This window comes from Styela clava, chromosome 5 (genome assembly GCF_964204865.1).
Source record: "Styela clava chromosome 5, kaStyClav1.hap1.2, whole genome shotgun sequence".
Lineage (NCBI taxonomy): Eukaryota > Metazoa > Chordata > Ascidiacea > Stolidobranchia > Styelidae > Styela > Styela clava.
In genome coordinates, this window is record NC_135254.1 from 72,146 (window position 1) to 88,956 (window position 16,811).

The 16,811-nt window shown below is 36.6% G+C and overlaps 1 protein-coding gene across 1 annotated transcript; it reads left to right on the forward strand.

Annotated features, from left to right (window-relative positions):
* Window positions 1-5,968: 5,968 nt before the first annotated feature.
* LOC120344641 (zinc finger MYND domain-containing protein 19-like) lies at window positions 5,969-16,086 on the forward strand. Its single transcript, XM_039413943.2, has 5 exons — window positions 5,969-6,182; window positions 9,361-9,527; window positions 10,914-11,048; window positions 12,684-12,864; window positions 14,028-16,086. The coding sequence occupies exons 1-5, from the start codon at window positions 6,132-6,134 to the stop codon at window positions 14,172-14,174; spliced, it is 681 nt and encodes a 226-aa protein (XP_039269877.2). The 5' UTR covers window positions 5,969-6,131; the 3' UTR covers window positions 14,175-16,086.
* Window positions 16,087-16,811: the final 725 nt, after the last annotated feature.

A 16,811-nucleotide genomic window follows, 5' to 3' on the forward strand; every position in this document is an offset into this window, starting at 1 on the left:
TCATAACAACGCATTTACCCACAAGTCCCCTAATTTTATTCAGAATTTTATTGTAAAAATATTAATGTAATAGTTTAAGTTTTGTCACTGGTCGGTCATCTTTCAGTGTTATCTTAATAAAATCAGCATATAAAGGTGGGAGCTGACTTCGATGACCGTATGGTCGTATCGCTTCCTCCTGTCCATACCAAAAAAAATTTTTTTTTGCTAGTGCTATTTTACTGATGACTATTTTTTACGGTTTTTGGTTGACGAAATAATAAAATCTCTCTCCCTCTCTCTCTCTCGATGCAAATATCCCATTGTTTATCGACGCAGCCCGGGTGGTTCGACTCCATTCGACGTGGCTGCTTGTTCCTATTCATTGAATCCTCGAAAAGAATTTTCTCGCAGACATTACACCTCGGCTTACCCATTTCTGGATTACCCATCTCTTAATTTATCTTTTTTTATTTTCAAAACTTCATTCATTTTCATTCAAGTTGATCTGCTCTATCTCTGTCTTTATATGCCTTTGACGCAGCGATCAGGGTCGCCAGACTAACTTGGTTTGTACTGAATATAAAAAAAAATCGTGTAAATAATCACGTGTTTAGGGCTCCAAGGAAAAGGTGGCACCACAGAAATTTCCATACACGACCTGCGAAAGAATCCCGAGGATTGCATTAATAATAAGATGGAAAACTAATTGACCATGGCCTACTTTATAATGATTAGCGCAGAGGAGACAGAAAGGATCAAATTGATGAACCCTTATCAGTCTTAGTGTTCCCAATGACATTAAACAACATGATAGGCAACTCTGACGTCACTCCATAAGACTATAGGCGAAAGATTGTATTTCATGATACGCTCCAATGCACATATTTCTCGTCGCCTTTCGCGTCCGTTTTCCACTCGCTTTTGCTACTCGGCGTCTTTTTTACGTGTAGTACTTGCCTTTTTGCGCCTGTAACGAAACAAAATAATCTCTATATCTAAGAAGTTTTGCTCACTTGGAAAGCTGGAATGGCAGGCAAGCTGTAAAGAGCAATTCTGGACATCACAGACGTTTTTTTTTATCAGAGAAGATTACAAACGCGATAGCCGAAAGATTTGTTTGGAACATTTTGCAGATAATGACAAAATTCAAAGTTAGTAATTTTAATGTTTGCGCTTAATCATTGAAATTTCATTTGAAGAGGGTGTCATACAAAACTGTGCTGTGATACAATTCCATAACACAAAGTTTGCACCTATCGAACTTGCTTTTGTAGGTGAATTTATTAGACATATTACATATTCAGTTAATCGTAGGTAACATTGCTGGTACATAATGCATCGTAGATAGGTTTGTTTAAATTCAGGAATTTAGCTCATAGCCCACTAATTAATATTATCTTCTATGCAGGAGGTTGCAGGGCTGAATTCAACTTGCAGCCTTACCGATCACCTGACGATGCTCATTTAATTTGACTCGAGCAAGTCTTCTTGAAATGCTTGTGTGGATGGAAACTACCTATATTTTTTGCCTTCCTCCGATTTTAGACAAATTTATGCTCAGGGATTTCGCATATAATTCTCATTGATTGTTGGATGTTTATAATTCCTATTGATTGTGAATTCTGATTATAACAAAGAGTTAAAAAAATTTTTATCTAATTTACTGGCACCTTTTTCTTGTCAATACTCCAAGCTGAGGTAATAAACAAGAAAATACATTTATGTCATCTGGAAGCAAAATATGCACACTAATTAATAGTTTGGCACATTGAGATGATACATCATGACAGAAAATACAAGTTAAAGATATGTATGACCATCACATGGTAATTAAAATAAAATAAAATTAATAGGGGCTGTGGAGTATGAAAAGTTCAAGACAAAGAAAAGAACAAATGTTCATAGCTCATGAACTCTCAATTTTGCCTCCATTGCTTTGTGAAGGCCAATATATTTCGAGTGGCTGAATTGGTTTACCTTTATGATAGCAACGATTTTGTATTTAATATAGCGAGATTATTTCAATTTAATTGAAGTGATATGATTTCCCAAAGCAATGCTTGAATCGTCTAGAATAGATCAGTGGTGTCAAACTCATGGGTTTTCGAGAGCCGCATTGCATTTTGGAAATTGTAAAAAGAGCCGCAAACAGTTTTTGATAATGTATACTTAAAAGATATTTTTAAGATAGTTTTAGTTTGTGACATATATTGTGATGCAACTAAACAGTTGGATTAAGTTTTATTATTTTCTTCAATTTCAAATGCAATTACATATTAATATTTGCATTCCACTATTATTGCAACATTTGCAAGTTACTGTATTTATTATAAAAAATCCTAAAATTCTATGTACAACCATCAAAATCATTTTTGAACAAGCTTTGAATAAGGAAAGAATAATACATACACTAAAAATAACTTAATCTAAATATATGAACCTAAAATTAACAAAAATACTACAGTATAAACTCAATGTTTTAATAATTACATTTGTCCTGACGTTTGGCATCGTTTTTGTGTCACCAGCATACTAAGGCCAGGCTGAAATGATTTTATAGTACCAACTCTAACTTACGAGGCCACATGATCATGGGTTAATCTGTGCAAATGTTTAATTAATTCCGGTAATGCAAAAAAGTTACTTTTATCATTTCATGTATAGATCAGTAAAAAAAAAAATGACAGATTTTTTCGACAAGACATTTCGCACCACATTGCGTGACATAGGATTGCTTGAATTATTATTGATATTGATTTTTAGTAACTAAGTCGTTGTATAATTATATTAATATACAAACACATGGAAATTTTCTGTTCGAAGTTGGTCTTCGAATTTTTCATATTGACTGCTGAGCTTATTCTGTTTTTTCATTGTATTGATGGAAATATGACAAATTAAACAATGTGCTTCAGAATTTTGTGAAAAGCAGAAATGTTGCAACTCCCATTTTCTTCGAAAATGCCACCTTCTTCATGTACTTTGCGTTTAATTTAATCACTCAAGTGTTTTATTCAAGTATTCGTTTGCTAGCTTGGTGTGTATATTCCTAATTGGGTCAAAATGTGGACAAAAAAAATTAATATTCCAAAACTACTTTCAGTAAATTGTTTTCTGTGTGAATATTCAATTTCACTTTAAAAGGTTTGAAAAATCTATTACATTAAGATAAAAAAAAACTTCCAAAATACTATTACAATTATTGTTAAGCATTTGAGGGCCGCACTGGAAGTTCTTTGGGGCCGCGAGTTTGAGATCCCTGGTCTAGATTGAAGTTGTCCAAAAAATATATGTTAGTATTTTATCATGAATGATGATTATACCCCTTCCGGAATTTCTTCTATAGTACTACCAAAAGTTGATGAACTAAATATAACACAGGTGCAGTGAGTTACCCGTAATCCTCATTTTCCAAAGCTGTTTTAAGTATGTCTGGCGTGTTTTGTGCCTTTTTATAAATAAGACCGCTTATGCAATATTACGCTTTGGAATTTTTAGTTATTTTCCTTAAGCCCTGCAGGATGTGAGGGCCATACACAACTCTACCGGAGGGTCAAATGTCTTTGCATGCCTCCATAAGTTGTTTTTCTATTGCAAACATTTATGGAGTACTCTAATTATATTTCTTGGAATCACACTGTCACTGATATGTCGCCAGACTTCTGATATCTCCCCTTCTGCTATAGTTGTCCTGTGAATAAATAATAGAAAATTGAGATTAGACGAATAGTTGAAAGTTTTGCTTTATGTCGGCTTAATTTCTTGATTGATATACTTACTATTTCTGCTATTGCATCTTGTGCTGCAGGAGTCTCACAATGCTTAGACAGGTTTGTCCACAACTTTCACATCTGAAGAAAGAGAGGAGATTTATTAATTTTCGTTAAGAATAAATAAAGCAGTCTATATGATTCAGAATGGAAAAGCTAATAAATCCAATATCTCATGTTTTATGTAAAAAATATTTTACTGAGTTTGGTATATAAACCAACTAATAAAAGGGTTTAGTCAGAAAATTACAAGCATTCGTGGCTCCAAATACTTGAGAAATCAGACTACGACTTCAATACGCAAATAAAAGTGAATGCGTAATAGTATGTTACAATGAGCAGCAATCAACAATGAGTATATATCCTCACTGATTAAAAAAATCTAACTGGAGGTGCATGAACTATTTGAAACCATAAGGTGTAAGTAAATATGTAATTTCGGCAAATGGGCAACTACGTACCGTACTGAATTAATACCTTCGTAGTATTTGACAAAGGCTGGCTTTCCCACATGTACTTAACAGTGCGATGCCCGGGTGTGATATACAACAATAGTATTTACCTTACCTTTTTTCGATTTCTTTTTACCTTAACTTTCCAAAATATCATTAAAATCGACAACAACTGTCAAAGCAGGCACGAACACCATTCGTGCTACGCCTTGAAAGCAGCACACATCCGCTCGTTTTCGTCTCGTCAAGTATGTGCATTGGAGCGTGCTATCGAATACGATCTTCGGACAAAAATGCCGGAGTTGCGCATCATGTTGTTTAATGTCATTGGTGTTCCTTCATTCACAGTCAGAAATTTGTTATCTTATGCGTCGCTATGATTGCATATCAACGCATTTTTTTGATAAAAAAGAGTGAACTAAAATGTAGCACAAATTTAAAAACGGGATATCACAGGCATGAATACACATGCTTGGAATCACCACAGTGTGTACAACGTAATTTTTTCGAGGTAATCTTGTCGTGGGCTACCAAGCGTGACTTTGTTAATCAAGTAAGATTCTGATCCACTCGATCCTCGTCAGTAGCGGTAGTTCAGGGGAAGCGTAGAGATATGGGCAAACATGAGGCCGAGTTCGAACCCCACAAGGTAGAGTTGTAGAGATACGCCAACGGGATAGACGGAGTTTCAGGGGTGGACCAGCAAGCAAAGCAGGCAGTTGAGGGGCAACGAACAAGGTGAACAGAAGCTTCAGGTATGGGCCAGCAGGCAAGGCACGCGGCCGAGGGCATCTACCGGGGTAGGCTGAATCTCAGTGATGAACCAGCAGGCAAGGCATGGCAGACTGAGGAGCCTCAGAGATGGACTAGGCCCAGTGAGAGGAGCCAGGGTTGGGTCAGCAGAAATAGAGGAAGCCAAGAGCAAGCGCGGAGAGAGGGGAGGAGCAGCAAGAGAGAAGAAGGGGAGCAAGAGAGAAGAAGGAAAGTGTAAGCAGGGGCGAAAATGGTTATGCCACGCCTACTAGAACGGCGTTTAGTGCCTAAATGGTAAAACGGCTTTCCTCTTCCCCGGGATAGGCTAAATATGTAAATCATATCCATCATTCCCTTGAGTGAATGAATCCATAGTTTGAAAAAAGGCCTTCTCGTTATCTTGAGAATATAAGGTTTTTTCCATGTAAAATATATGTGATCTCGGTCGATTCTATTTCAAATTAATTACAAATGTACGTAAACATCAGAACTGGAAAAACCACTTTAAAATTGAATTTGTGCTACATTCTTAATGAAACTGGAAATGGTTTGGCAAGGGCAAATGTCATTCGGTTTTGAATTTTCCTATAATTTTATTCTTCAGGATGGCAATTGTGTTGTTATTGCGGAATTTCTCTCTGGTATACTTCTTGAATCACAATCAGGTTTGGCGCACAGGGCAAAGCACAAAAAATACCCTACATTGAAGTCAGGGTGGCGATAGAAGTTTCTGAGTATCTGCACACATACTGTTTCCTCTCTCGTCCGAACGCCTACAATCTAGCTCACCTAACAAGGGTTTCCTGCTGTCATAAAAATAACGAAAATAAATTAGAGTAAAGATTCAATCACATTAATGCGAGGGGTGGTTGAATTAGGATTAATACGTCATACTGTGCGGCTATCTCATTAGAGTAAATAACAGAAATATTGTCGGTATAAACATGTATAACTTCAAAATATTGTGTTTTTGGCCAACAAAAATGTAGGATTGGTATACCAGATTTTAAGTGAAGGATATAAGGGCGTACTTCAGAAAAGATTGACGAGCACTGCCCTGGCCTAGAGTGCACAGAAGCTTTTGTAGGTGGCGCCAAAGAGTTCGCGGCAGCTGTTCGTCGATTCTGTTCGGTTGTTTCGCGCTGAATCGGGTTGCCTGAATATCTTTCCACGAATGGCTAATGTCAAGCTGGGAATTGTGAGACTTGGAAGAGTTGCCGGAAAGGTGAGTCTTATGTATATGGATGATATTGTTTATAAAGTGTATAGCCCCAACATTTTTACGCCAAAGAGTGTTTTTTATTCCATATTTTTGTAGGAAAAGCACTGTTGTGATTAGGGCCTTTTTGAACCTACTGGTACCGATAGTTTTCTAAAACTAGGCCGATACCGATGTTTTCTCACCTACAAATATGGCTACAAGTAACATATTGTGTTTTTCTTGCAAAAGAATTGAAATGTTGAACTCATGCAATGTGTGCATGGCAAGAAAGAACACATATTGTAAGGGCAGGAAGCTTATGAATCTCAATAGCTCCAGTTCAACAGTCTCAGATGTAGTTGAGCAGAGTTTTTCTGCATTGGCTCCATTGCTTTTCTGCATTGGCTCCAACCATACTTGCTCTTGTGTTTTGCTTTGAAATGGCTCTACAAATTATACCCATCTTTTTTTTTTAAATCGGCGAAACCTTTCGACTTAATAATGATAAGCATATCTAACAAATTACGCCACACGAAGTATTGCTATACTTTGCTCTGACCGCTAGAACCAGCCATCTATTGCATATCAATACAAGAAGTTAAATCGCGACTTGAACGACCAAAGCGCAAGGGAAATCCAAGGCCGTCGTTGCGGCGAGAAAACAAAAGTAATAACTGTTCGATTCTGGGTGCTCGTTTGCGCGTTTTGGATGGCAGTTCGTATAGTTTGAAGGGCTCTATTATGTCACTGTGACGTCGTAATGATGTAATTCTTGGATGGTGTAGTCAGGTGGGGGTTAGGATTGAAACATGAATACATATGTTAGGTACGAAACTACATGAGACCCCATTCTATTCTATCAAAGTGTATTTATTGATTGGGACCCACCGAGTGTTTATGTTACACAAGTTTGACGCACGAACGATACCCATGCGTGTCTTTGTCTTTTTTATTTTGAATAAAAGTTTCTGTGTTGAATGAGGGTGAACTGACACATGTATTAAACCTTTATAAAAGTTTTGCCAGTTTCCCATATTTCCCCAATCTTTTGTGTGTTCATTGTTTGGGTTTTGTGTATGATTTTTTTGCGGGAAAATCAAAATATACTTATATACCATTCTGTTTACTAATTCAGTATTTCAATATTCAAGTTCAGTACCACCGCGTTTCCCCGAAAATAAGACCTGCGGTACCCTGAAAATAAGATCTGGCCCGAATTTTAAAATGATTTTAATATAAGGCCTCCCCTTAAAATAAGACCTGGTCAATATCGCGAAATTTTTTCTGACTATGGGTATAGCATGAAATCTCGGGTCTAGTGTAGTTTCGTACCGAAAGTACTGTAAAAGTGCCTAACTTCGGACAGTTTCTAATTTAGGACAAAAATTTTAAACGACCATATCTTGTCTAAAAGGCGTCGTATCTTGCAAATTCCAATTATTATAGGTAGCGCTGTTATATATACATCTATTGTTAATTCTTTTATTGTTGCATGATTATTTTTTTGGTCAGAAAACGGGAATTTTGCCAAAAAATGACTGTCTGGTATTCAACGGCGCAGAGCGTCGCTCATACTTATTAAGCTATCATCGTCAAAATACCATCATTCGGTAGAGGGCGATAGCAAAGTATATACATTATCAGAGTGATCGCAAGATGTTGTAGAAGATTTGAATAAAACCTCTGTTCTGAATTGAAAATTCCGTAAAATTATTGAGATTCCAAGCTGCGTCAAAAGTAACGTCAATCTCATGTAGATCATTTTTTGCTCACTTCTGACACGACGCCACACTGGTCGTGGAAATGAATTTTGACGCCCGACATTGACGCCAAATTAGCATTTTCCGTTTAGATAAAGACGGCGTTCCAGTGTAATATTTTTGTATTTTGTTCGGTCCATGTGTGAATATATGCCAAAATCAACTTAATGAGAATACGTGTCTTACTCGACTTCAAAAATCGAACATATAAAAAAACTAGAAAAATTCCAGTCTATATGTATACTGACTTAACAATTATTTTATGAAATCGAAATGGCAGTTATTGAATACAGCCTGGGTGAATTTTATTCACTCGAAGTGAAAAATTCATTTAATTTCAAACAAAAATCCCGCCACCTATCTCAATGTTAATTAACAAGAGTAAGTTGAAGATTAAACTTTACAATTGGGTTCGCCGTATATTTGATATCGATTTATCAGCGTAACATCAACAAAGCTATCCGTCGAGAATGATAATATTTCAAAGACTTACAATACAAGCCTGTTACAATATTTCATTATAAATTAAAACGGTTTACATCAGATATGTAGTTGGTTAATGTGGTATTATATTGATCTGAATTGACGAAAATAACGAACGAAAGATGTAAACATTATAAGACGATGAAAGTTTCAAATAATGCGTTGTCGTCGCGGCGTTGATTTTATGTTACGACGTCAATCGAGCGTCTTATCTTCACGCAACGACGTGACTAGGTCACCCGCATCGGAAGCCTCTTTCTCTCTGTGCGTTGCAGTTTTGCATTGAGGAAAATGGCTATTCGAAGTTAGGGCTGTGAAGGATAACGGTCAGATGGCAAGAAAAGTAGAATATTTCAATAGTAAAAACCCAAACCCAAAACCCAAAATTTGCAGGGAATATTAATTACTGCACGAATGTTTTACATAGCAATTTTGGCGTCGTTTGGACAATAAATGTTATATTGTACAGTTATTGATGAAAATATGGTAATTTTGTCCGAAGTTAGGCGCTTTCACAGTACTTCTAGGGGTTGTAGCATGATAATTTATGCGTATGTTAATTTTAACCCCCACCTGACTTCGTCATCCAATAATTATCAAACTATCATCTAATACGTTCGGACGATCACTCGACATCGAGCAATCTATTTCTCTCGTTTCTATCAGAAAGTTCTTTATCATAGGTGCAAATGCCATTTCGCGCGGCCGTAGGTAACGGTATACTTTAGCAAACTCTATGGCATGATTAAGACGTTGTAATGACGTATTATATCGATGGTGTAGTCAGGTGGGGTTAGGATTGACATTTGAAAAAATAAACAGGCAACACCCATTAGAAGTACGTTAGATATGAAACTACATGAGACCCGAAATGTGAATGTTTTCAAAGAACTCAAAGCTCATTGGTTTTTAGTTATTGACAAAGCCGAGCTTTTCCTAAAGCGTTTTATAAATTTCAGACAAAATATACAATTCTGGATGAGGACGATATTTCCTTGGTGACAACATATGTGTTTGAACCTCGCATGAATATTGATCATAACGGAAACGGTGTCAGAATATTTGCGTACGCCTACAGCGTAAAACGGGGCAGAACGCATGCAAAACGTGTGCAGGACTTGCTATGGTGAGTTTTTTACTTTTATTAAAAAATCCAAATGAGTCAGAATGATTCATCAAATCCTAAATAAAAACAGAAATACCCTTCTGAATAATATCCTGTTTGGTGAGGCAGCAAAAATTGCACTTTTACCCAGAATCAGGGTAGGTGATCTCTGAGCGACGCTCAAGTGAAAAAAGTGCAATATGATCAGGATAACAGCTACGAAGTAATGAATTTAGCATAACTGTAGACAGTTATTGGGAATAAAATTAAGGTATGTAATTGTATGCAATTTGAAGCTGAAGGGGTGATGCAAAAACATGGTAGCACTCTGCAACGAATATTGTGTGATATCATAACGAGAATATCGGTTGGAGATCGAAGACTTATCGATCAAAATTTACTTACTTACTCTTACTCCATAGCGACACCGCGTGTCACATCACTAATTAATTATTAACTCTAATTATACAACACAATTCATCCAAAATCAATAGGCTTCTGGTCCGAGATAAGATGAATGCTCATGCAAAATTTGAAGGTGATTCAACCTCGCTTTCGTGAGATATCGCGTCAATCTAACTGACGGACAAACAGACAAACAAACAAATACCTATCAACATACTTACCGATCAAAATCGATAAGTAATTATTCTAATTTTCCAGGAATTATAAACCGCAACAAATTGTCTGATCCTCTGAGCAAGTATCCTCTCCAAACTATCTCAGTCTCAAAATTTGTTAGATATATTATGCATCTCTGTATGATCAGTCACCAGATGATCTTTCTGACCAGTCCAAAGCTATTTGAAATTATTTATATTTGATGATTAAGACTGATTTGGGGAGTAATCAATAATAGGCAGAAAGCGATTTTTGAAAAATAGTCATTTTGAGCAGTGAAAGTCTCACGATATGATACAAATTTGACTTTTGAACCAGCAAAGTCTTTGTTGGGTACTCCCGTAGTATGTGTACCAGGGTTAGGCCATGATTTTGTTCCGATTTCTCTTATTTTAGTTCTATTACGAGTTCAAGGACTATCTGTGTTAGCCAAGTAAACACGCCCCTCATAGGTTTCCCTTATTAAGCTAATAGGTTTCAGTCCCTTTACACAATTTGGTTTAAAGTAGGCGAACAAAATTAGTCACCTCCATATGGGTACACATACTCTTCTGGTTCACCTTTTGTTGTCTGTCTTGGGTGTCGCTGCTCGATAACCAGCTTTGGTTTGTGATTATCTTTCCATTTCGTACTCTGTGTAAAACTTACCTTTCTTACTGGTTGGAAAAAAATAAATTTGACATGTCCCGCTGAGCATGACCGAGCCCAAAACATATTGATATTCCACATAAGCTATTATTCTGAAAGTTGTGAAATTTCCAGTTGCAATCATCATTTGTTTTCCAGGGAGAAACACAGAGGAGGAATTGCTCCTGGCTTTAGTGTTGTCCATAAGAATGGCATCACTATGGATAACCGGCTCGATAATTTACAACTCATGAAGAAGAATGAACTGGAAAAAACAACATCAACCAACGTATGGTGAGGAGTTTTTTTAGAATTTGATTCGGTACTCCCGAATTATGCGAACCAAGATAGCGGACATCGGAACCTAGTATGTGTATCAGGTTAGGGTAATAATTTCAAGCACAAATAAATACTATGGGAGTCACTTGGCTAGTCTCCGAACTTGTAATAGAACTAAAATAAGAAACATTTGGACAAAATTATGGCATAACCCTAACCTGGTACACATACTACGTTCCGGTGTCCGCCATCTTGATTAACATACTTTGGGAGTACTTTTGATTACATATCTCCTTCACTCTGAACAAGACCATGTACCAAGCAATCACTGACAACTAAGAAAATAGTAATTATTAGAACGACAAAAATCTTTGTGATTTTGCATTGCCAGATTTAGTAACTCTGTGTCCGGTGGTGACCATTGAACCTGTGATGTGTAACCGGCACTGCTAACAAGTCTCACATTTTAACCACTAAGTCAACATTTTCTAAGTGGGAGGAATTCCTCCCGAGGAATGCATTTGCTGTAATATCACTAATATTTCTTAGATTGGTACTCCCGTAGTGTGTGTACCAGGTTTGGCCATAATTTTTTTTCCGCTTTTCCTTAGTTTAGTTCCAATATGATTTCAGGTAATGTTTGTGTTCGCCAAGTGAAAATACCCCCTGCCCATAGGTTTCAGTCCCTTTACACAACTTGATGTAAAGTAGGCAAACAAAATTAGTTACCTCCCCATTGGTACACATACTTTTGGAGCGCGCTTAGATCTTTATTATTACTAAAATATTTATTTATGCACACATTACAAACTACTTGACTGTACACGGGACATGCTCATAACACTATCTAAGGATCCATTAAAAATACATAAACAGTTTTTATTTCAAACAATGGAGTTCCTGATAGACGAAGTGAGGAACACTGCACTAGGCAATCATTGTCACTGCATTCTTCCAACTATTTTTCATTTAGTGTATTCCAAGCACAAATGTTCAACATTAGTATCAAAGTATTAAATTTAGCGTCTGTGAGCAAGGTCTGATCCATTGGGTGTGATGGACTGAGGCAGTAGTTCTCAACCATTTTAAAGTACTGCTCTCTTTGTTGTTTGATTCTCTTTCATTCATTCATTCCCCCTTCACTTCTAATATCAACTATGTTTCCATTATTTGTTCAATCTGTGTATTTGAGCAAATTACAATTTTGCAAAGTTTATCAGTTCAGAATGTTACCATAGATATTTATCACAATAATAAATACTAAATAAGTACTCCAGGACAATTACTTTTCTGAGTGGGCCAGTTACAGATAATATACTTGGTTACTGGGCCAGGGGCTTAAAACTTAATATGGAAAAATATGAATAAATACTGTTTATTTCCAACAGCTGGGCTATCGTTTTTAATATAATAAGAAACACAATGTAACAATCGGGTCATTATGACATTATTTTATTTGACTTTTTTTCAACAACAATTTATATTCATAAAAACTATAGTTGTAATTTCAGCAAACACAAGTGGGCCGTATGAAACACTTCGGTCGTAATTTGCCCACCCCTGAACTACACAATATTAGTGAAACTACACTTTATTTCTTCCTGTTCGGCAAACCCCAATGTGTTTAATAAAACTCTTCTCTCCTACTAGTGACACATCAATTTACTACCTCGCAATCCAGCAATTGCCAAATGACCCCATCGATGAACATTTTTCCGAGCTGAACGTGACGAAATATTACGATGCTAACGGAGAATTGATCGAGGAAGGGGACGATGGGGCTACTTTCTATGAATGCCATTACCCTCCATGTACGAATATAGAACATGAGGTACGTATTTCCCTATTTGACATGATAGAGTTGGATTAATTATCGATTCTGATCTCACATGAAGCAAATAAAAGGGTTTAGGAAAATTGTGCCGCATAGGAAAGATCGCTGCAAGAGCATTTTGCTGTAAACAAGTATTTGTGATAAAAACAGTTAGGTTTTTGAAGAATATTTTCATTTAAAAAAGATTTGTTATTTAAGAGCATACCCTAACCATATATGGTGAAATATCCGGCAGCGAGATTTCCTACTGAGAAATTTTTGGACTCTGATCAAAATGAATTGAATAAATAGGAGGCTCTTTCAAACAAAACGTAGCAACCCTGCAATTGACTGTTTTACAAGATGATTAACACATGAGAAGATTTATTAGTTCAAATTCTTTTCGGAATAGGCAAACCATCATCTGCTACACACAGATGGGTACTCTTGTAGTATGTGTACCAAGAAGCTGGACACTGGAAAGTAGTATGTGTATCGGGTTAGGGTTAGGCCCTAATTTCAGGTACAAATACTACGAGAGTCACTCAACTAGTCCCTGAACTCGTAATAGAACTAAAATAAGAAAAATTGGGTATAAAATTATGGCTTAACCCTAACCACACATCTTACGTTCTAGTGTCTCTGCCATCTTGGTTTATGTACTACAGGATGACTCACAGATGTAATAATTGTAGACCTCTCATTGGTACTTTCTACCGACTGGCAGGTGGACTTGGTGCAGCAGACTATGAGTGGGTCACATTAGAGCAGTGGTTCTTTGCAAAGCAGGGCTCCCTTTTTTAGAATTTGTCAAGCCGCGTGTCTCACCTCAAAAATAACAAGCTGACAATAAGCTACAAATAACAGATAGTTATGTTTTATTGAAAAAACACAATGAAAATATGTGGATGGAACGTAAATATACAAAATAAAGAAATGTAAATATCCAAATCTAACATATATTTGCATTTTTAATTATCGTCACTCACCTTCAAAAAATTGTCAACACCCTCATTTGGGGCTCGCCCCACCATTTGAGAACCACTGTATAAGAGTGTACCATTGCAAAAAAGTTTAACCAGCACTGCTCTAGTGACTTCATTTGTACAATTTGTTTTCTACTGATAGAAATAAACCACACATATTGTCAACTGGCCTTGACAGTTATAATTCTTGTTCAGATTCGTGAATTCAGTGTATGCGGCCACTGCCAACAACTCAGATATTGCGGTTATGTTTGTCAACAAAAAGACTGGACAATTCATAAAAAATATTGTAGACAAAGAAAAAGGAAGTTACGGCAACGGAGTTTATCACCTGAGCGATGATACTTGGTGGCAGTAGAGATCACTTCGACTTGATACACAAACGGCTGATTTATCTAATGAAGGTTCTGCTATTGGGTGGCAGAAGACTGGTTTTAATGATACCCCATGGCTTTGAACAATTTTTCAGTCATTTTATCTATTTCAAGAGCCAAGTTTTTATAACGATTCCACCATAGATGGATCGGGAATGAATAAACAGCAGGATATGAAAGCAGCTGCGCTTCAGCACTCACTCTCCTCTTCAAATGTTTGAAACGTTTATTTATTCGATTTTGTCATTTTATTGGGTCAACTTTGGTTGGGAAATGTTACTCGGGTCTCAAAAACTTTTATGCTATGTCCACTCATGTCTTTATCTTCTAATAAGGGCCTGTCCAAGAATCCACTGATATATTATGATATTTATTGAGCTACTGTTATTGTTCTGGTGTGGCATTGCTTACCCAATTTATAACACACTTGGTGAGGTGGGGATATGGGAATTGAATCTGAGTGTAAGCTGTGATGCCAACACAGTCAAGTTGCACCCACTTCGAAACTCACTCACCTGATTATCTTAATTCCACAACTCATGTTGCCACTTCGGCACTCACTTACCTGATTATCTAATCCTACAACTCATGTTGGTGCTGCCTATTAATTGCAACAGTTTTGTATTAATTCTTTCCCACCTTCACTCTGTAAAGACGGAGCGGAATCTTCCAGTCATTCTGCTTGAGTGCTGCTTCCCGTATTTCAATATAATGGGATGCAAAACAAATCAATTACTTGCCAATAAATATGGTATATGTTGGTAGTAACTAATTTTGTTTGCCTATTTTACATCAAGTTGTGCAGGGGTTCTCAAACTTCTGGAGCCCGTGATGAGGTTGACTATTATTTATGAAGCCCCATAATAGACTTGTAAAAAATATATCCATTGGAGGTTATGGGTGATTTCATTTTTAAATTACCTCCTTGTCACTTTTTGACACTACCGTTGTCAAATTTTATTGATTCCGTTATTGATTCTTTGGACAGTTACAAAATTACCAAGTCAGTATTTTAATATGTAAACAAATAGCTTGCGGAGCCGCCAGGATTCTCTCACAGAGCCCCGAGACTCTGTATGTAGCACTTTGAGAACCCATGGTGTGAAGGGACTGAAACATATGGACAGGGGTATATTCACTTGGCTAATAGACAGTCCCCGACCTCGTGATAGAACTACAATTGGAATAAAATTATGCCCTAACCTGGTATACACACTACGGGAATACCGATTCTTTTGCTCATTCAGCTGGAAATTCAGTTTCTTATTGTGAAAAGCTACAATATGTTTCAGTTCAATTGATTGTCTTCATTGAGGGGCCCAAAAACACATGTTCATATACTTCTGAAATTGGTGACATTGATTTCTTATTTTTGATTTAAAAAAAAAAATTACTCGAAATTACTTGACGTAGGATGAAATTCACCGACTCTGATGGTTGTATTGCTCCCTCCAGTCTATACCGAATAACTTTGCGCATGTTGTATATTTTTATTGTTGTTACAATGCTCGTTTTCTAGTTAACGAATAATATATCCTTCTCTCTCCCTGTATAACTCAGCAGCTAAATTTACGATTTAGTTGGCTGTTGGGTGAATATTGGCAACCTGAAGTTGCTTGTCATTAAATCGAAAGCTGTAGTCTGTACCGAATAAATTTTATTTTTGCAATGCTTAGTTTCCTGGTTGATGTCTCTTTCAAAACCGGGCTCTCAAGCTTGCTGTAGACGTCATGTAATGCAGTTAAAACATTTTAATACATTTGAAAGTATTGTATACATTGAAAGTACTTAACTGCGTGTTCTGTAATGAAATCTGTCTTGGAAAAAGGCGGGAGTTCAAATTGATCCGCAAGGTAATAAAGTATATTAAGCTGCTTGTATTTTGTATGTTTATTCGTCTCGTAATAGCGAGAAATATAAATAAATCGACAATTATTGATATTTGAGACGGGATGCATGCTTGAATGATATTAACTTCATTTTGAAAAGTCATATATACTGTTGTAGAAACCAATCCTAACGCTTAATTATCTTCATTTCAAGTGTCGGAAACAGCACTTTATTGATGGTATGCATCGATATAGCGTATCCATTCATTCGACAGTTCCAGGGAACTGAATGCAATGAGCGCGGAATTCAAATCTCCAATGTATTATATCCGCCTGTAGAGTGCAAATGCTGATTTTAAGCCAATGAATCTTGACATTATCAACTTAATTATACTCTGGCTATATTAAGCGTATCGCAAGATAGAATCAATTCCGACTTTATAAAATTAGTCTTCGCGCTATGTAACGGGGTGGTGGCAACGAATTGAAATTTCGCTTCATTATGTGTGTAAGGTATCCGCAAGATGGAGCTCGAGGTTAAAGTGTAGACCAGGGGTGGCCAACCTTTCACATACCATGCGCCACGTTTTAAACATAATGTTTCAGATGCGCCGTAAATCTCTTGTATTCCCACGCCTAATGTCCGCTTCTAAATTTATAATACACGCACATATATACACACGTATATGTAGTTTTTACAATTTACAACTTCACATGAATAGAAATTAAGCAAGGAAGTATAATAAATAAAACTGATCAATTTTATTTAAGTACCG